Raw genomic sequence first — 22,229 nt, 5'->3', positions numbered from 1 at the left:
ATTATGAAAAAAAGCTTCATTTTCGACAGAACTTTGAGCTTTTTGCAAAAACCAACGTCGGAAACAGATTCCCCACCTGCAAAAACCCCCCTATTCGTAACATTCGTACAGTCTAAAAAGCTCTCTAAAGCTCGCCAAATAAATTCGAAAGTTCGAGTATTAGGAGCATCGAACCTCTTAATATCCCATATTCTCCTAATGAAATTGGTCTCATTTAGCATCTTTTCTTACCAAAAATGGTGAAATTGCCAAATATGTACTTTTCCAAAATTGAGCTTTCTGGCTAAATGAACATCAATTAGGGTGTACGAATAGTCGATTATTACTAATTGAGCATCGCTGATCACGTCAAATTCGTTTGTTTTAATCGATCGATCTTTCTTCCAACTGAAAGCTCAACTTTTATGAAAAAAGCTTCATTTCGAAGAGAACTTTGTGCTCTTTGCAACAACCAACACCGAAAACGAATTCGCCGTACCCAAAAACCCCTCTATTCGTCCAGTTTGTATAGCCTAAAAAGCTCTCTAAAGCTCGCAAAATCGGTTCAAAAGTTCAAGTATTAGGAGTATCGAACCTCCTAATACTCTATATTTTCCTAATGAAATTGATTGGTCTCATTTAGCATCTTCTGTCACCAAAAATGGTGAAAATTGAAAAATTTCGGATTTTCAAAATTGAGCTTTTTGACCAAACGGTAGTGAATTTAATTGTACGAATAGTTGATTATTACTAATTGAGCATCGCTGATCACGTCACGCTCGTTTGTTTTAGTCGATCGAGCTTTATTCCGACTGAAAGCTCAACTTTCATGAAAAAAAAGCTTCATTTCGAAGAGAACTTTGAGCTTTTTGCAACAACCATCACCGGAAACGAATTCGGCGTACCCAAAACCCCCCTATTCGTCCAGTTCGTATAGCCTAAAAAGCTCTCTAAAGCTCGCAAAATCGATTCAAAAGTTCAAGTATTAGGAGCATCGAACCTCCTAATACTCTATATTCTCCTGATGAAATTGGTCTCTTTTAGCATCTTTTATACTCGAAAATGGTCAAAATTGCCAAATTTGTACATTTCCTAAATTGAGCTTTTTGGCGAAATGAACGTCAATTAAGGTGTACGAATAGTCGATTATTACTAATTGAGCTTCGCTGATCACGTCAAGCTCGTTTGTTTTAGTCGATCGAGCTTTTTTCAACCTGAAAGCTCGACAATTATGAAAAAAAGCTTCATTTTGGAGGAAACTGCGAGCTTTTTGCAAGAACTAACACCGGAAATGAAATCCCCGTACCCAAAAACCCCCCTATTCGTACCATTCGTACAGTCTAAAAAGATCTGTAAAGCTCGCAAAATTGATTCAAAATTTCAAACTTTATGATGCAGCGCTGCAGGCGGTGATATTGAGAAGTTCTTTTGAAATCCTGATTTTGGGATACAGAAAGATGTATTTACAACATATTTTTGGCGATACAAAAAGAAGTTCCATTTTCTGCCGCCTGAAGCGCTGCATCATTTTTTTCAAAATTTCATGTCTCCAAAATTGAGCTTTTCAGCCGAATGAACATCAAATAGGGTGTACGAACAGTCGATTAACACTAATTGAGCATCGCTGATCACGTCAATCTGGTTTATTTTAGTCCAGCGAGCTTTTATCTACCTGAAAGCTCGATCATTATGAAAAAAAGCTTCAATTCCGAAGAAACTTTGAGCTTTTTGCAAAAACCAACGCCGGAAACGGATTCGCCGTACCCAAAAACCCCCCTATTCGTACTATTCGTACAGTCTAAAAAGCTCTCTAAAACTCGCAAAATTAATTCGAAAGTTCAAGTATTAGGAGCATCGAACCTCCTAATACTCTATATTCTCCTAATAAAATTGGTCTAATTTAGCATCTCTAATACTCAAAAATGACTAAAATTGGCAAATTTGTATTTTTTCAAAATTGAGTTTTTCAGCCAAATGAACATCAAATAGGGTGTACGAATAGTCGATTAACACTAATTGAGCATCGCTGATCACGTCAATCTGCTTTATTTCAGTCGATCGAGCTTTTTTCAACCTGAAAGCTCGATGATTATGAAAAAAAGCTTCATTTTGGAGTAAACTTTCAGCTTTTTGCAGGAACTAACACCGTAAATGAATTCGCCGTACCCAAAACCCCCCCTATTCGTAACATTCGTACAGTCTAAAAAGCTCTCTAAAGCTCACAAAATTGATTCAAAAGTTCAAATTTTATGGTTCAGCGCTGCAGCCGATAAAATTGAGAAGTTCTTTTGAAATCCTGATTTGGGAACACAGAAAGGTGTATTTACAACGTATTTTTGACGATAACAAAAGAAGTTCCATTTTCTGCCGCCTGAAGCGCTGCACCATTTTTTCAAAATTTCTTGTCTTCAAAATTGAGCTTTTTAGCCGAATGAACATCAAATAGGGTGTACGAATTGTCGATTATCATCAATTAGGCATCGCTGATCACGTCAAGCTCGTTTATTCGAGTCGAGCGAGCTTTTATCAACCTGGAAACTCCATAATTATGAAAAAAAGCTTAATTTTCGACGGAACTTTGAGCTTTTTGGCAGCACCAACGTCGGAAACGGATTCTCCACCTGCAAAAACCCCCCAATTCGTACCATTCGTACAGTCTAAAAAGCTCTCTAAAGCTCGCCAAATTAATTCAAAAGTTCAAACTTTATGATGCAGCGCTGCAGGCGGTGAAATTGAGAAGTTATTTTGAAATCCTGATTTTGGGATACAGAAAGGTGTATTTTCAACGTATTTTTGACGATAACAAAAGAAGTTCCATTTTCTGCCGCCTGAAGCGCTGCATTATTTTTTTCAAAATTTCTTGTCTTCAAAATTGAGCTTTTTAGCCGAATGAACATCAAATAGGGTGTACGAATAGTCGATTATCACTAATTGAGCATCGCTGATCACGTCAATCTGGTTTATTTCAGTCGATCGAGCTTTTATCTACCTGAAAGCTCGATAATTATGAAAAAAAACTTAATTATCGACGGAACTTTGAGCTTTTCGCAGCACCAACGTCGGAAACGGATTCTCTACCTGCAAAAATCCCTCTATTCGTACCATTCGTGCAGTCCAAAAAGCTCTCTGAAGCTCGCAAAATTGACTCGAAAGTTCAAGTATTAAGAGAATCGAACCTCCAAAATACTCTATATTCTCCAAATGAAATTGGTCTCATTTAGCATCTGATATACTCAAAAATGACAAAAATTCGCAAAATTTATATTTTTTCAAAATCGAGTTTTTCAGCCGAATGAAAGCCAAGTAGGGTGTACGAATAGTCGATTATCACCAATGAAGCATCGCTGATCATGTCAATTTCTCAAATGAGAAAATTGAACTTACAGAAAAAAGAATGATACTGACCTTTCTAAATTTTTTGTCAAAAAAATAAGTCTATTTTGTAACTTTTTGCAATTTTTGTAAATTTTTGGAGAAATAGCAAGGTTTTTACTATTTTAGTAAATACATTAGATATAGAGATTTTTTTTGTAATTTTTGATTTTAAAAAAATTTGGCAAAAAAGTCACAAAAATGAAACTATTTTTTGTTTTTTCAAGTTACAAATTAGAAGATTCCTAAAATTGAGACTTTGGCAATTAATGGCATTCATAAATAAGCGAACATTTTTGTTAACTTTTTTTTTAAAAAGCTAGTCTATTTGGGAATTATTTCTTTAAGTGCAATGTTTGTGGAAAAAGTGAGACTTTATCACAACTTTTTTGGTAACAAAAAGCTATCAAAAAATATAATGGTGAAAAGTGAGACTTTGATCATTTTAGCGAAGAGGCGAGGCTTTTTGGCATTTTTTGGTAATAAAACAAGACATTCGACTCTCGAGCATTTTATTATTATTATTTCTCTTTAAATAAGATATTCGAAATTTTTAGGTAATTTCGACAAAAACCAACCTTATTTGTTAAGTATTTTTGGCAGAAAGCGAGACCTTAACAATTTCAGCCAAAGACTGAGTTTCGTAACCATAACGCTAGAAATACATTTTTTTTTTGTAAATTATTGAATGTTCATATTATTATCAACATATTTAAATGTAAGGCGTAAGGCCAACAAATTCTAAAAAAAAATAGTAACTTTTAGCAACCAGAATTTTAAAATAAGTAATCGAGTACAAACCCTGTGACAAATGAATATGGAAAATGAAAATACAAATCTCACAAAAAATTATCATAACACAAAGTAAGTATGCTCTTACGTAAATCTATTTGGGACAAAATTCAACTTAATTTCTCATCGTAGAAGATACAATTTTACTAACAAAATTCGTTGCTATTATACGCTACTGCTCGATTCTGTTTAAAAATAATGCATCGGAGGGGACGGATCGAATTTACTGATACTCCACGATTGATGATTAGTCTATGGGATCTGTCGAAACAAAAAAACAAAGAATTTTAATCAATTGCTACAATACATAAGCACAGATCACAATGAAAATTAGATATTAAGTCAAATGATGTACGTTTGCTGGATATTTTTTTTTTCAAATTTTCAAATTACAGATTCAAAATTTAACAACTTACTATACGCATTTTAAGAAATCGAGTTTTCAAAAAAAATCTCAATTTAAAATTTTTGAAATTTTTAAAAAATACCGTATTCTTGAAACTGCTTTTAATTACTTAAAACGTCGCGAACTATTTTTCTTAAAGCAGAGCTAAAAAAGAAGCTAACTTTAGTTTGGTAACCAAAAAAGTTACAAGATGTGCGGAAAAGAAATCTAAGGTAGAGTAGAAAAAAAATTACAAAAAAGCCAGATCATTTTATTAAAAAATCTATTTTTTTTTAATGGCCATTAGCCATTATTGGCCAAAAATTATACATACTTTTTACAAATTTTCTTCGACATAATAAAAGAGAAATTTCTGGCAATTTCAGGATAAGAAGTAAGATTTTGACAATTTCAGTAAAAAGTAGAGTTTTTTTTTTTAGCAATTTAGAAAATTAATGACGAGATTTTTAAGCATTTTTGGAAAAAATTATAACTTTTTTGCAAAGGAAAAAAATTTTTCGTAATTTTTGTCAAAAAAGTGATTGTTTAGCAATTATTAGCAAACAAATTGGGCTTTATAGCAATTTTTGGCATTTTTAGACAAAAAACAAAACGTATGCATGCAGAAATTTGGTAAAAAGCGAGAATCTTTGCTAGTTTATTTGGCAAAAGAAAAGACTTTGGAAATCACCGATGGAAAAATGATACTTACATTTTTTTGCAATTTTTGTTGAAAAAAGGAGACTTGATCTAGAGACGTCTCCTCTTTCTACAAGACTTTCTACCATAAGTTTCATTTTCTGTAACTATTCGGTCTTTGGAACGGTTTTCTCAGGTCAGCGATAAGAAGTTATAACCATCAGTAGTTGTAGCACCATTTTCTTCCGATACTCTATGTAGTTCGTCTGTATGGAGTAAATAAAGCACAGAATTAAAGCCGATCACGAAATAGTTCGATTAACTCGTAGTCTAGTGTCAGGATGAGGATCAAAAATGAATCAACGAGACGAGATTAGGGGATTTAGTCATCAAATAAGATAGATGATTATTGATTAGTGATTGTAAATTTCCTCAAAAATCGTACGTACCTATGCTTGTCCAAAATTAGAGCAGCTTTTGGGTGAGAAGAACAGTACTTTTCGTAAACTTGTTTCATTTTTACAGAGGTGATAACGAATAGGTAATCTTCTGATCCTTCGATGCTCTGCAGGCTTATATAGTCGATCATTCGCTCGATGTTTTCATTACACTTTTTTGCACGACGACGATTTCCGTTGTATTTTATCCTCTTTTACAGTGCCTAAGAATGAATAAATCATAAAATTAATTAAAATTAATCACAAGAAACACATTAAATCCGATAAAAACACACGAAAACAAAATTAAAAAGAAGAGGGAAAACACAGAAAACATCGTTACTCTCCATTTTAGCCTTGTGTTTCTCCTTCTTAAGTAGTTCAATCAAACGCTACTAGGAGCGCTGCAAACCATCCTCACTTCTGATTGGTTGAATTTCGGTAAAAATTCGTAATTACGAGTAATTTTATAAAACTTTGCTTTGTTTACATTTTGAATCGTTATCAACGAAAAATGATAAGTTGTTGAGTAATTTTTATTTTTAATTCGCTATAAAAGGTTGAAATCGTATTTTAATTTCCACATTCAACAAAGTAACTCGTATCAACCTTCGTCAGTCATTCGGTTGTGAAAGAAAACCTCCTAAACTCGGATAATATTACCTTTCATAATATAATTAATTAATAAAAATGGGTAAACGTTACCATTGTGATTACTGCGACCGATCCTTCGTCGACGAAATGCAAGCTCGTAAAAAACACCTCAACGGAACAGCTCACGTGAGAAATCGCAAAATCCACTACATGTCGTGTAGAGGTACAATAATTTTCATTACTAAAAAGTAAAAACTCATATTGTATGGTATCATTCTGATGTTTAATTTACCACCGTGTGATAGATCTGAAAACATTAATCGAAGAAGAATCCGCCAAAGAGGAATGCTTCAAGTTTGAGAGAACTGGCCAATGCCCTTTCGAGGAAAACTGTTACCGAAGTCATTACTCACGCGAGCAATTACAGTCTTTCAAGCAACAACGTACGTTCGCAAATTTATATCGCTCGTTTAATTGACTATTCGTCGTTCATCTACCTCATATAATAAGTATTCCTCGTATGTTTATAGTAGAAGACCAAGAACGCCAGGAAAAGCTCCGAGACATGTCTGAAATAAAATCCATCGAGTCGTGGATAGATAAACGCAATACCGTCGATATTGGAACCAGCCAAGACCCCGATACTAGTCATACTATAACGCCATATGTACCTTTAGAATCGAATTTCTATAACTCACTGCCACCTTCGCTACGTCGCTTGGATTTCACCATTTTCCTCGACTTGGAGATACCAGAATGGGGTTAGGTGGTACTTTTGGCATGTCGTGTATCGTATCATCGCGGTTAAGGAATTGCTCAGCGACGTGTCGCCATTATACCTTATAAATCAAGTACCAGATTTCGTTGGTCGACTTGGTTAAGACTGTGTACACTGATAAAGAAAGCGTTAGCTACGATATGAGTCAATAAGCTATTTTTAGATTGAAATTGAACCACATAATACCTTACGATTAAATTGGAAATGCTGTCGAGATCCAAGGGTCATAAAATTTATCGTGAAATATTATTTTTATCTAATCCATGTATAAAAAAAAAAAAAATGTGCTCAGCGATGCACGCGTTGGTATTTTTAATTCGTTATCTCGGTTAAGAAGAACATCGTCGAGTTTATTTTCACATCTCTCGATTACCTTTATGTAAAAGACTTAGGGTCATTTGTATGTACACATCGATTCGATTAGCAAATGGTTAACTAACACATTTTTTAATCGCCTAATTTTGGCAGTTAATTAACTATACAACTGTACGATTGTTTTCATTTTTATACTCGTCCAATTGTTTTTTTTTTATTCTCACCTTTCGATGTTCGATGTCACAAATGGCCCCTAATTTTTTATCTTATTTTTCTTTTTTAAATATACTCTTGTTAATTTACTAATAAAAGAATACAAATTTGTTAACTCGAAATTTTGTACCGTTTATTTCCATTTATAGTACGAATTAAAAAGATAGGTCAAATCACGTCTACCTCTATCGACGAAAAAAATAAAATAAAACACTCGCCGAAAAATAGCAATAAATAAAATATAATTATCAACTCAGATAAGCGAAAGAACATAAACATACGATCGTATAATTAAATAATGGTAAGACTTTAGAATTTAAAAAATAAAACTACTTTTTAAAAATAAACAGTAACAGTAACAGTTTTACAAGTTTTTATTCTTTTTTTTTATTAAAAAAACATTCTCGAACACCAAACTACGAAAAAAAAATCCATCCTTGAAATCTACGTAGGTAGTTAATTAACCACATCGCTCTTGTATCGTAATCTTTTTTTTTTTTTTAAGCGTAAATCATGAAAATATGTACTAGTTTGGTTCAACATTTAACGTAAATAAAAAAAAAAAAATTGAAAATTTTCCTCATTTTTTTTTTTTTTTTAACAGTAACAAAGTATTAAATAACATTTAATTCTTCATGTAAAATTAAAACATTTTTTAACAAATAGGCGAAAAGTGATACGAATAAAATTTATTAAATTGTGCGAAGACAGCTTAATAAGTGCTAACATGTCTCGGCCGGCTAAACCGAGATCACCGAGAGCTGTTCGTTTATTTTTTTGCCTTTGCGTCTTTCGCTGTGACTGGGATCGTTTTGGTCGGTGTGCACGGTTCGGGTCCTTCTTTACGTACCTTGTGCCCTCTGAATGAAGCTTGGATTTTGGTCGCTGCTTTGTTTAAATCTGGATCCGTTAAATCGATATCCAATTCTTCGGATTCCTCCTGAGACAAGAGTAACGTTTTACCATCTCTATCGTACAGGGTGTCTCAAAAGTTCTAACTGGCGCTAATAAATTTTGACTGTAAAATCGTATTTTTGATTTTGACATTAGTGATCGATTAGAGATCAGTTTCGAATTCAATTCAGCTCAGGATTTACTTTCATAGTCCGGCATATGACAATAGGAGTAATTGCACCCCCCCCCCCGCTGATTCTCCGGGACAACTCATTTCTTAAAGGGGACATCCTAAGGAACATTTTAAAGCAAATTTGCCCCAAAAAAAAGTTGGCCTTACTTACAAAATGGCGGCCATTTTGATTGACAGGTCAGCCGAAATTGCAGATTTTGCGTTTCAACATAGGACTTGCACGAAATTTTTCAAACTTTACAAGAGTAGATCGAAAGATCATGCAAAAATGTATCACCTGTCAAAATTTCAAGTGCTAAATTGCGTTTTTCGATATTTGATGAATTTTTGAAAATCGAATTTAGGCCAAAAATGAGGGAAAAAATCAAAATGTTAGCAAATTGACCAAGAAAGCTGAAATTTGGGATATACCCTATTTTCGACATGCCAAATTGATTGGAAATGGTTTCAACCCGTTTTGAGGCGTTCTGGAGGCTCCAGCAGATTTTTGAAACTCGAAATTCCCACAAAATTCCATCAAATTGGAGTTGTAAAGCTGAAATTTATCCTAAAAACTAATTTCAATACGCTACGAAGTACTGCAGGTGAATTTTAAGTCATTTTGGAGCCTCCAGGAACTTTTTAAAAATTCCTGAAGCCTCCAGCAGATTTTTGAAACTTTAAATTCCCACAAAATTCCATAAAATGGAGATGGAAAGATGAAATTTACTCTACACTCCAATTTTGACACCCTCTGAAGACGACTTGAGGTGGGTTCACGTCATTTTAGAGCCTCCAGCGACTTTTTTGAAAATTACTGGAGCCTCCAATAGATTTTTGAAACTTGAAATTTCCCCAAAATTTCATCAAACTGAGATAGAGAGTCGAAATTCATTCCGCAAACTTATTTCAATACGCTACGAAGTTGACAGCTGGTGGATTTCAAGTCGTTTTGGAGCCTCCAGCAACTTTTTGAAAGGTTGTATGGCGTTTTTTTGGAAAATTGAAATTTCCTAAAAGTAGCTGGGAGCTTTAAAACCATTTGAAACCACCATGTAATCTGCGAAGTAAATTTCAGCTTGCCAACTCCATTTTATAAATTAATGCTGCGGGAATTTCAAGTTTCAAAAATCTACTGGAGGCTCCAGTAACTCTCAAAAAAGTCGCTGGAGACTCTAGAATGACTTGAACCCACCTGAAGTCGTCTTCAGAGGGTGTTAAAATTGGAGTGTAATTTTAGCTTTCCATCTCCATTTGATGAAATTTTGTGAAAATTTAAAGTTTCAAAAATCTGCTGGAGGCTTCAGGAATTTTCAAAAAGTTCCTGGAGGCTCCAAAATGACTTGAAATTCACCTGCAGTACTTCGTAGCGTATTGAAATTAGTTTTTAGAATAAATTTCAGCTTTACAACTTCAATTTGATGGAATTTTGTGGGAATTTCGAGTTTCAAAAATCTGCTGGAGGCTCCAGAACTGCTCAAAACGGGTTGAAATCGTTTCCAATCGATTTGGCATGTCGAAAATAGGGTATATCCCAAATTTCAGCTTTCTTGGTCAATTTGCTAACATTTTGATTTTTTCCCTCATTTTTGGCCTAAATTCGATTTTCAAAAATTCACCAAAAATCGAAAAACGCACTTTAGCACTTGAAATTTTGACAGCTGATAAATTTTTGCATGACCTTTCGATCTACCTTTGTAAGGTTTGAAAAATTTCGTGCAAGTCCTATGTTGAAACGCAAAATCTGCAATTTCGGCTGATCTGTCAATCAAAATGGCCGCCATTTTGTAAGTAAGGCCAACTTTTTTTTGGGGAAGTTTGCTTCAAAATGTTCCTTAGGATGTGCCCTTTAAGAAAAAAGTTATCCTGGAGGATCAGCGGGGGGCGGGGTGCAATTACTCTTATTGTCATATGCCGGACTATCAGAATTAAGGTTTTTTTTTTTTTTTAGAACATTGTTAGTGATTTTTAGATATCCTAAATTTATTGGAGTGGCTCTTATTTTGAATCTCACTTTTTGCCCTACTCTTCTCCCTCCGAAACGGTTGGATTTTATAGGACAATAATTTTTTGAGAGGGGCCCAAGTTCCATTTTTTCATCCCGTTGACGAAGGAGGAGAGAGGGGAACTATAAAATGAAGCTATTCTAGGATGAAAATTACCCATGCACAAGAATCAGAATGTTAAAACGTAAGAATTTCAATTTTTTGAATTTTTTTTGTGTTTTGACAGTTCAGTAAGGGCTCAGGTTCCATTTTTTTTTCCATCACGTTGGAGGGAGGGGAATAAAAACTATTAAATATAGTGCTTTTCAAAAGAAACTGGACCAAATCCGAGGATTAAAAATCTAAAAACGTAAAAATTTCATTTCTTGTTTTTTTTAAAATTTTTTTTGAGAATTGTATGGCAAGGGGAGGGGGATACATACAGTTGGGGGGCAATAATTATCAGGAATTCAGGAGATTTTTTTCCAATAGAATTTAACAATTCTAAAGGATGGTAGTAAAATAAAATTGCAAGAAAAATCGTTCACGAGAATAAAATAAGAGCCACCCCATTAGGTATTCGTAGAAAATGAAATAATGGGAATCGAGTGAATCGATGCCGGAAGCTTCATTTGAAACAAAATCCAATATTTTCGATATTTTTATCCAGTCAAAACATTATTAGAGCCATGCAAGCAATCGTCTATCGATAAAGCGAACAAACAACCAATATTCTAAAAAGCAATAGCTCTGACCTAACGACGCAACCTTCGAGTTTTCAAAAATAATATTTTATTTAGACTTTGGGTACTTACTACTTATTATCTATAGATAATCTTTTCCCCCAAGTCACAAATAGAATAATGCACGTAGACTACCTCTTTTTAAATTTTCTATAGGTACCTAATCAATTTTTAATCAACTAAAAAGATAGAAAAGTAAAAATCGACAAAAGCAATTTACCTATAGACCTCGCATTTGACGATTCGTCAACACTATAACTGATGCCTGCCATGTACAATGATTGAAACAATCACCTTAACTACTACCTTTCCCACAAATAAGTTGAATGGATATTGGATATAGTATAGATACCTAGCAGCTGGTTTGTTCGGTTCGGACCTACCTACCTACCTACCTATTAATGTGTACAATTTACACCCACAATATGGTATCGAAATATAAGTATTAAAATTTTATACGATCAACCTAACCCACCCACGCATTGAAAATCGAAAATTTTCAAACAGTCAGGGATCTAAATCATTCGACCGACGATTCGAAATTCAATTCACACATCACCCTCATTCTTTATCACTCATCAGTCATGCAAGATGGTAAAATTTCAACCAAGTACGTATAGGTATTTGCAATTGCAACACTCGTGACTCTCGAGTGGATTCTATTTATACTCGTACGTATTTGTACGATTTTCGTCGGAAAATTTCAGATACCGAGTAATTTTTCATTTTAATACACAGACACACGACATCGACAACGACCAACGTCGATACCAGATTCACTATGTAGGGTAATAAAAATTGATACGAGTAATAACTCGTCGAGTTTATCACGTAGGTAGGTGCTTACAATTTTGTCGCCTCTTCTCTAGCGATAATTTTAATTCAGGTATTAAAGTTAAATTTATTAACTGCGCCCTATTGAAAAAGGACGCGCAATATTCGCTTCGCTGAAATGCGACGCGGCGTTTCGTAAGTATATTACGATCTCATGTACCTCTACCTACTCGTATAATATAGGTAGTTAAGAGGCCGAGTGAAAAGTTTCGATTGCAAAATAACTTCGCTAACTTTACTCATCGCGATGTGAAATATGAGCGAAAAAGATGGGCTAATTTCCCCATTTAAGCAGTTCTTCATATTGAAAAATTCACGAAAAATCCAAAAATTAACTTTAGCACGTGAAATTTAGGTTACTGCGTTTTCAAACATGTTCTTTCAATCTAGCTTGGTTCTGTTCAAATCTGAGAGCATCAGTTCAAAAGGTTGCTTTTTTATTAAATTATCGAAAATTAAATTAAAAAAAAAAAAAAAAAATTAAGTAAAAATTACTCGAGTCAACAGTTGAAAAATCCTGATTTTTAAAAAATTTGGTTAGGTATCGTTTTTGCAAAAATTGTCAAAAAGTTCTAAAATTTGTAAAAAATTGTCAAAAAAGTACCTACTATTTTTTTTTTTACCTAAATTATCAAAAAAGACTCGTTTTTTGGGTCTAAATTGTCAAGAGTTTTACTTTTGTCATAATAGGTTGAAGAGTCCTAATTTTTTCCAAAATTGTGTTAAAGTTTCATTTTTTGCTAAAATTGTCAAAACGTTTCCAATTTTGTAAAAGTTGCCCAAAAAGTCCAATTTTTTACCCAAATTGTCAAAAAGGCCTCGGTTTTTTGGTCAAAGTGTCAGCTATAGATAGTCCTTTTGCCCCAAAATTGCAAGAGTTTCATCTTAACTCTTGCTAAAATTGCAGCTAAAAAATTCTTGCTCATTTGCCAAAACATCTGAAAAATATTCATTGTTGGCTTAACCAAAAAAATATTACACTTTCAAAAATGCAAAAAAATCACTTTTTATGAGCTCAAATCGTGAAAAAAGTACAATGTTCTGCCAAAGTTGCCAAAAAGTATGTTTTACTTCAAAATAACGGAAAAATTTTCCAATTTTTTGTCAAAATAGGCACCAAAGTCTCATTTTGTTACTTTGCCGGAACACCCCCCCTTCCCTAATGCCCAGAATGTCATATTTTTCCCAAAATTGACAAACTAGACATTATCCTTTTTTTAAAGAACAGCCAAAAAAGTCCTGTTTTTTGCCAAAATCATCAGAATGTCACATTTTTGGCTAAAATAGTCAAGAAGGTGCTGTTTTTTGACAAAGTTGTTCTCGAGTTCTTTATTTCTACAATTGTCACTTTTTCTCATATAGTAGGTTGTTCAAAAGTTCCAATTTTTTCTAAAATTGTGTTGAAGCTACCTTTTTTTGCGAAAACCTTTTCCGGAAGTGGATGAGTTCAAAGAATGAACAAGACAAAGGAAGCTACAAAGAACAGTGCCGCAAGACAAAAAAGATGATAAGAGAAACACGACAGGATGAACAATATGAAAGGTTTGTGGCGAACATGGAGAGGGATACATATAAACTGAAACCAAAAGTGTACTTACAAAATAATCAAAAGAATATCAGAGGATGAGGTACATAGAGCCAACATTGCCCCGCCAGACTATGAAAAAATGGTCGAATACTACGCAAACATATGGAGCGATCCCAACAATGAAATTGAAGTGGGAAACCATGAGGAGAACAAGTATGAGCCATTCTCTTGGGAAGAGCTAGATGGAGCCTTGAAAAGCTCCAGAAATGGAAAAGCCCCAGGCAGTGATAAGTTACCAACAGACTTATTCAAGAATGCCACAATAACTGTTAAGAAGAGACTGCAAGCTTTCTACAATAAAATACTATCAGGTGTGACCATACCAGAAGACTCCCGAGCTGCAATTGTAATACCGATCTTCAAAAAAGGAGACCGAAATGACCCAGGAAACTGCCGTGGGATTAGTCTACTAAATGCTGCTTACAAAATATGCACTTGCAAAGATGCTAGCGAGAAGACTTGAGAGCCATACGGAGCCAATAATATTGGAATGACAAAATGGATTTCGAAAGGGAAGATCATGTATAGGTGCCCAGGTGGTCTTTGCTGACAATGAAGATGACTTGCAGAGAGCAATATGTACAATCTTCAGAAAGTAGCTGATAAGTATGGAATGAGAATCTCGTCGTCAAAAACAAAGGTGATGGCCTTCGAGGGGAAAGAGCCAATACGCAGTAAAATCATTGTAAGTGGACTGCCTGTAGAACAAGTTAAAAGCTTTAAATATCTCGGATGCGAGCTGTCGTATGAAGGAGAAGTTGACGCATAACTTAAAATCAGTATATTCCTGAGAGTAAGCGGAGCTATAAACCGAGCCATACCTCCAAGAAAAGTCAGATCTGAAACTCGAATAAGAATCTACAATACGCTGGTGAGACCAATGCTGCTGTATGGAAGTGAAATATGGACAATGAGAAAGGATATAAAAAGCAGAGTAACCGCAGCGGAAATGAGATTCATGTGAGCCACAGCAGGATATACTAGACGAGATAGGAAAAGGAACGTAGACATCCTGAAGGAGCTAGGAGCAGAGCCAATCATTAGACGAGTGGAAGATTACAGAAAGAAATGGCGAAAACCTGAAAACATGTTGACAGAATGTCTGATGAATGGTCCCCTCAAAAAGTCAAAGAGTACACTCCAACTGGCAGGAGGAGTAGAAGACCAAAGAAAAGACTTGATGGTACATCAGCGAGCAATTCTTCTACATTTTCCCAGACAGGCTGAACAGCTCACCGGGTCAAAGTTCAATGATGATGATGATGATGACTATCAAAAAGTTCTAAATTTCATGAAGAAATAGTCAAAAAAGTGATTTTCTAAACACAAATTATGAAAAAGACCTCGTTCTCATTTGGTAGATAATAATTGTCAAAAAGTCCTTCTTTTGCCAAAATTGCCAAAAAAAATTCTCCAATTATAGCCAAAATTGCAAAGCTAAAAAATTCCTGTTTTTTTAGCCAAAATATTCCAAACGTAATTATTAATTTTTGCTTTTGCAAAAAACAAATCTACTCTTCGACAAAAATGCAAAAAATCCTGTTTTTTAGCCTTAATTTGTGAAAAAAAGTTCAATATTCTAATTGCCAAAAAATGTCATTTTTTTCAAAATTGTCACCAAATCTTATTTTTGTTCAATTGTTCTTCGGATTGCTGCTGTTTTGTTGAAACATCCAAATTGATTTTTTCCTCTTTGCTGCCTAAATTGCCATGTTTTTTCGCAAAATCGCCAAAATTTTTTTTTTTTCAGAATTGCCAAAAAGATTCTGTTATTGCCGAAATCGTCAGAGTTTCATATTAGTTCTTGCTAAAATTGCAGCTAAAAAATCCCTGCTTTTTGCCGAAACATCCAAAAATTATTAATTTCTGCCCTTGCCGAAAACGGTTATACTTTGTATTTTCTGACAACTTTTGTCAAAAGGTCAAGCTAGTTTATTTGGTAAAAATTTTGAAAAAATCTTTCTTTTAACAAAATTTTCAAAAAATTAAAATTGTATTGCTTTTGTCAAAGTTGCACAGCTAAAAAATTCCCGATTTTTTGGCAAAACATTCAAAAATTATCTTCTTTTGCTTTTGCCAAAAAAAAAATATATTTTCTGATATAAAATGCAAAAAAGTCCCGTTTTTTAGCCTAAACTTACCATAAACGGACTCTATTATTGTTAAAATTTGTTAAAATAACACAAAAAGTTAAAATCCAATCCTGCTGGGAAAAAGTCCTTTCTCTCAAAAAAACGAATTCAGAAAAAAAGAGTCCATCCACTGTGCAGAACAATAATAATACCTGTTTGATAGCTCATCACGGACACTGCGAGTGAGCGAGGAGAAGATGCGATAGAATTTCTCAAAATACGGAAACTAATTTCGAAAAAATATTCGCCTTTGGTACGCTTATCTATGCCACATTTCAGATGCTTAATTATACGTACTACCTACAGAGAGGAGGACGTAAAATAGCTTCAAACCGTACAATTCTCCTGCTTTTCCTAACGTCATTCTCAATACACCGCCACAAGACATTTCTACTGTAAAGGACAGCATTTCGCATAATGTTGTCTGACACGATGAAAAGAAATAATAATGGTGTTCGTAAAATAACATAAATCAAAATTTATAGCGATAAAAAAAAGGCATTTTGAATAAAACGTTGACGTTTACTTCCATCAACCCACTGGCCTCTCCCGCCGTATTTTACTTCTCTTTTTTCTTTTCGCAAACTCTAAAAGCCTGCTGAACTACAAGGTCGTCAATTCGCACACACCAAATGAACCCGATACCTTCACGAGCATTTTTTTTTGAACTCGGTTACTTTAATCACATTCGAATAATTCTCTGTACTATAATAAAACCATACGTCTGCAGTAATCCTTCTCACGGGTTGAAAATGAAATCCAAAAAACAATATTCTTTAGTTAAAATACCTTCACTCTATACATTACTGCATACTACGTGTACTCGTACCGATACTTACGGTTGCTATGGAAACAACCCTATACAAGTATTTAAGTAATTACTTACTCTTCTTGAGCTTTCATTATATTATGAAGATATAACTATATATCAAATTGTATCATCTTTTTTTCACCGCAGCCAAAAAGAAAAAAAATAGGAAAGAAAAAAAAGGTAAGACCTTGCAACTCCTTTACAAAATGTTTCCGTCGTTTTGTCGTTGAATGATGCCATGTTTCGCGTATATATTTCGTAATGCCATTTGTTAAACAACTCTCTCCTTCCCCCATCCCCCACCCCCCACACTTACTCAGACGTACCTTTGATATTGCACTTTTACCTTCTGTGTGTCTCTGTCTCTGTCTCTCTCGCCAGATTTTTTTCTCCTTCTACTACGTATAGTACGAATATAATAGGGTCATTCGAGAGATTTTTATTTCATAGCCAACAATGTGACGCTGACGGAGAATTTTGCGAGAAAAAAAATATGAAAAAAGCACTTTCAGCAGTCCTGGCCTCGGTTCGATACAGACGGCCGACTTTTGACATAAAGCCGGAGTTTGCAGATTCTACCTACTATAATCATGTTGTGGGTCGCATTCCTGATTACGATAAACTTTTCTCATGTTTGTGAATTCTTAATCTTTTTTCTCAGCAGAAGAAAGACGAACAAGAAAAGGAGTATCAGTTTTTATAATTTTTCATTCAACTTTCTGCATCCTCCCCTTCCTGTCTCTTCAAACTAGATATCTCAACTGGCAGAAAAATTTATGAACTAGTCAAAGCTACATCGAGAAAGCACGCGAATCTGAAAACACGCTGAAGCCCTTCAAGCCACAATTTTTTAGGGTCAAAATATTTTCCTTCAACAAAAAAAAAAAAAAAAAAAAAAACTAGGAACAACGAAAAAAAAAATTTTAATTCCGTAGAAAAGAACGAATAAAAAAGTAGTTTGAGTAAAAAAATAACAAAAAAAAAACAAAAAAAAAACAGAACTTGATGAACAATTTTTGCAAGAAAATGAGACTTTCTGACGTTTTTGGCAAAAAACAGTTGGCAATTTTGAAAAAAAAAACTTTTATTTTGACAATTTTGGGAAAAATCGGACATTAGGTGAGGGCAAAAATCAATTTGAATGTTTTGACAAAAAAGCCGAAATCCGAAGGACAACTGGGTAAAAATAAGATTTGGTGACAATTTTGTAAGAAAAAGGTGACCTTTTTCGGAAATTTTGATAGAACAATGAACTTTTTTTTACAATTCAATCCATAAAACAAGTTTTTTTTGCATTTTTGTCAAAAATAGAACCTTTTTATGGCAAAAATAAAAATGATAGGCAGAGGTACTTTTTGGCAAAAGAAGGACTTTCTGACAATTGTTACCGAGTAAACGAGGTCTTTTTGACAATTTGGGTTTAAAAAAGCACTTTTTTTGACAATTAATCATTAAATTTTGAACTTTTTGACAGTTTTAGCAAAAAATGAAGCTTCAACACAATTTTGAAAAAAAACTATGACTTTCCACAATAATGACAAAAAAAGAGACTCTGACAATTTGGACCAAAAAAACAAGGCTTTTTTGATAATTTTCTCAAAATTGGGAACTTTTTTGACAATTTTAGCAAAAAATAAATCTTCAACGCAATTTTGGAAAAAATTACGAATTTTGAACTATATCACGACAGGCAAAGAGACTGATAATTTTGATTAAGAAACCGAGTCTTTTTTGAAAAATTTAGGTAAAAAAACACCACTTTTTGTGCAATTTTTAAAATCTTTGGAATTTTTTGACAATTTTGGTAAAAAAAACTTGATTTAACCAAATTTCAAAAATAATTAGGACTTTTTGAATCAGACAATTAGAGCAAAATGGAACTTTCAGACAAAGTGACAAAAAAACAAGATCTTTTTGACAATTTTGGCAACACAACTTTTGAAAAAAAAATAGTGCTTTTGACGATTTTGGCAAAAAATTAACATTTTATGGATGTTTTGTTGAAAAATCAGGACACCCTGCTTCAAGTGTGGAATTGCGTCTTGCGATTTTTGGCGAATTTTTTAAAAATCAAACTTCGGTCAAAATTTTTATCACAATGACATGGAATGCTGAAATTTGGTATGTGCCCCATTTCTGACCACCTGGACTCGATTGCAAACTGTTTTGATGTGCTAAAATTGATTTGGATGGATTGTTTGATCTGCTTTAAAAATCTGGAAACCCAAAACATGGCTGGAAGGCCCAGAACAGTTTAAAACAAGCGTGTTTTCAATTAGGGTCTCAAACAAATTCAACTGTGTTTGATATAATTTCGTAAAAATTATCTGAAGCTGCTCAAAAAACTGCTTCCAATCGATTCAGGAGGTCGAAAATAAGACAAACGCAATAAATTCTAGATTTTTAGCTCGAGTCAATAAAATTTTGATTTTTTTCACATTTTTCACTCAAAGATTTTCAAAAATTCACCAAAAATCGAAAAATGCATGCCGAAATCGCAGATTTTGCGTTTCAACATAGGACTGCACGAAATTTTTCAAACCTTACAAAGGTAGATCGAAAGATCATACAAAAATTTATCACCTGTCAAAATTTCAAGTGCTAAAAAGCGTTTTTCGATTTTTGGTGAATATTTAAAAATCGAATTTAGGTCAAAAATGAGGGGAAAAATCAAAATTTTACCAAATTAACAAAGAAAGCTGAAATTTGGAATAGACCCTATTTTCGACATGCCAAATCGATTGGAAACGGTTTCAACCCGTTTTGAGCAGTTCTGGAGCCTCCAGAAGATTTTTGAAACTCGAAATTCCCACAAAATTCCATCAAATTGTAGTTGTAAAGCAGAAATTTATTCTAAAAACTAATTTCAATACGCTACGAAGTACTGTAGGTGAATTTAAAGTCGTTTTGGAGCCTCCAGCGACTTTTTGAAAATTCCTGAAGCATCCAGCAGATTGAATTTTTACAAAATTTCATCAAATGGAGATGGAAACATGAAATTTACTCTACATTCCAATTTTAACACCCTCTGAAGACGACTTCAGGTGGGTTCAAGTCATTTTAGAGCCTCCAGCGACTTTTTTGAAGATTACTGTAGCCTCCAGTAGATTTTTGATACTTGAAATTCCCGCAACATTAATTTATCAAATGGAGTTGGCAAGCTGAAATTTACTTCGCAGACTACGTGATGGTTTCAAATGGTTTTGAAGCTTTTAGCTACTTTTAGGAAATTTCAATTTTCCAAAAAAACGCCATACAACCTTTTAAAAAGTCGCTGGAGGCTCCAAAATGACTTGAAATTCACCTGCAATACTTCGTAGCGTATTGAAATTAGTTTTTAGAATAAATTTCTTCTTACAACTCCAATTTGATGGAATTTTGTGGAAATTTCGAGTTTCAAAAATCTGCTGGAGGCTCCAGAACTGCTCAAAACGGGTTGAAACCGTTTCCAATCGATTTGGCATGTCGAAAATAGGGTCTATTCCAAATTTCTGCTTTCTTTGGCAATTTGGTAAAATTTTGATTTTTCCCCTCATTTTTGACCTAAATGGGATTTTCAAAAATTCATCAAAAATCGAAAAACGCACTTTAGCACTTGAAATTTTGACAGGTGATAAATTTTTGCATGATCTTTCGATCTACCTTTGTAAGGTTTGAAAAATTTCATGCAGTCCTATGTTGAAACGCAAAATCTGCGATTTCGGCAGACCAGTCAATCAAAATGGCCGCCGTTTTGTAAGTAAGGCCAACTTTTTTTTATTCAAGTTTGCTTTGAAATGTTCCTTAGGATGTCCCCTTTAAGAAAAAATTTGTCCCGGTGGATCGGCGGGGGAAGGGGTGCAATTACTCCTATTGTCATATGCCGGACTATAAGTAAATATTAAAAGTTCAACAAAAAATTCAACGAACTATCAGAATAATGATCATTATGATTAGTGCGTCACTAAAGTGAGACCAATTTCCCCCCCCCCTCCCCTCCCCTGCGCTCAATTCACCAATCTAAAACGTTGAAATAAATATACATAAGTTTTTGATTTTTATAAAAATGGTTTTAATCGAACGAATGTTGCAGGAATATTCTCAATTTGAAGAACCTTCAAAGAATCACCTCGAGATTCGACCCCCACCCCCTCTATAATTTTTAAAATGCGTCACGAAACACAATTTCGTCGATATTCCACTTCGAAATAATAAAAATAAAATTACTCCGGCCTCAAATTTTCAATTTCGTATTCGATTTTCAGTCTTGTACAATACAACAGCATAGAAACATCAGCAACTGAGTTAACCTACTATGACTTTATGAGAAACAGATGAAGACTAAACTACAATTACTCCTTCCATAAGATCGTTTTTGAAATTAGGTCAAAATTCAAGACACTGAGAAAATTTTTGAAAACGATGATATCGATACGACGTGAAATTCTACTCGTAACAAAGAACAAAACACAGGCACTTCAAAACCATAACTATCCAACTGTTTGCTTACCTTTGTATCGAGACGTTTCAATTCTTTAGTTAACGCTTCTTGGTCGTTACCTTTTTGATTTTTTCTCGTTAAATGTCCTCGAAACGAAGCTTGTATTTTGGTAGCCGCGTTCGTTAATTCTGAAAACAAAGAGAGAAAAAAATACGTAAAAATCACACACCAATTCATTAAAAATACTTCCGTATTACGATAAGTAAGTAAGGTAGGTATATTTCAAATATGTACAAAAAACTCAAACACGCCAGCATAAATTCGAGGTGGTTAACCGGCGGGTTCTATTTTTAAGCCGATATATATCTCGGCATTCGAAAGTCGAAACGCAGGTAACCCAACTAATCGCACGCATACGTCGAATTGAAAAATAAAAAGGAAAAAAAACACACCGACCTATAGGGTGAACGAGAGAATTTTTAATGTCTTTTGAAAAAGCCAAACCTCGCCTCAATTTCGAGCTCATTATTTATAGATAAAAAGTTTCACGCATTGTTCCGAAAATCGTCGTGGAAAAACTTTTTCTCTTTGTAATATTGTTTCGACGACGGGGGTCTCGTGTTGTGTACGAGTATACCTATTCGCTTTTCTACTACTCGTACAGTATAGGTACAGTATGTCTTACTATATACCTACCTATAGAGCTGCCATGCCACCTCTAGTGGGAGTCGAACATGACACGGGGGCATGGCAGGGCAGGGAAGGGCAACTCGACAAAGAGAAATGCTTGCCTGTGTCAAAGAGGATAGCACGCTTTATGAATTTCGTTCGTACGAGTACGTGCACCTTGAAAAGTTTACCGTGTAATTGCGAAAGCTCGATAGAATAATGCTCACCTACCCCTGTTTGCCACTTGGCGTTTTTTCGCCCTCTGTGTAGTGTGTATCCGTATACATAATATACCTACTGTATAGGCATATATGCGCCTATGTACCCCACCTACGTGCATAGCTTTAGCTATACATACAGTAGTGTAGGTAAGGTAATTCTTTCTGTACCTACGCTTTCGCAATTGTCGTCACCTGGATCGCATTCTTTCTCTTTCTGCTCGTCTTTTCTTTCATTTTGCACCCCGAAAAAAAAGGG

At 34.3% G+C, this 22,229-nt stretch overlaps 2 protein-coding genes across 3 annotated transcripts in view; one reads left to right on the top strand and one right to left on the bottom strand.

The window, feature by feature from the left end:
- Positions 1-6,141: 6,141 nt before the first annotated feature.
- LOC135849286 (zinc finger matrin-type protein 5-like) lies at positions 6,142-7,626 on the top strand. The gene is made up of 3 exons (XM_065369651.1): positions 6,142-6,421; positions 6,504-6,641; positions 6,729-7,626. The coding sequence occupies exons 1-3, from the start codon at positions 6,295-6,297 to the stop codon at positions 6,962-6,964; spliced, it is 501 nt and encodes a 166-aa protein (XP_065225723.1). The 5' UTR covers positions 6,142-6,294; the 3' UTR covers positions 6,965-7,626.
- A 100-nt stretch (positions 7,627-7,726) lies between these two features.
- Positions 7,727-22,229, bottom strand: part of LOC135849285 (neuromodulin-like) — a 177,923-nt gene continuing 163,420 nt past the window's right edge. For both annotated transcript variants that reach the window (XM_065369649.1, XM_065369650.1), the window contains 2 exons: positions 21,153-21,271; positions 7,727-8,444 (listed from right to left, as the gene is read on the bottom strand). In XM_065369649.1, the coding sequence (XP_065225721.1) occupies positions 8,274-8,444; positions 21,153-21,271 (290 nt within the window). In that variant the 3' untranslated portion in view covers positions 7,727-8,273. The remainder of the gene's footprint in view (positions 8,445-21,152; positions 21,272-22,229) is intronic.

This window comes from Planococcus citri, chromosome 5, assembly GCF_950023065.1.
Source record: "Planococcus citri chromosome 5, ihPlaCitr1.1, whole genome shotgun sequence".
Taxonomy (NCBI): Eukaryota; Metazoa; Arthropoda; class Insecta; order Hemiptera; family Pseudococcidae; genus Planococcus; species Planococcus citri.
Note: the sequence above shows the minus strand (reverse complement) of the source record. Positions and strands in the feature narration are given on the sequence as shown.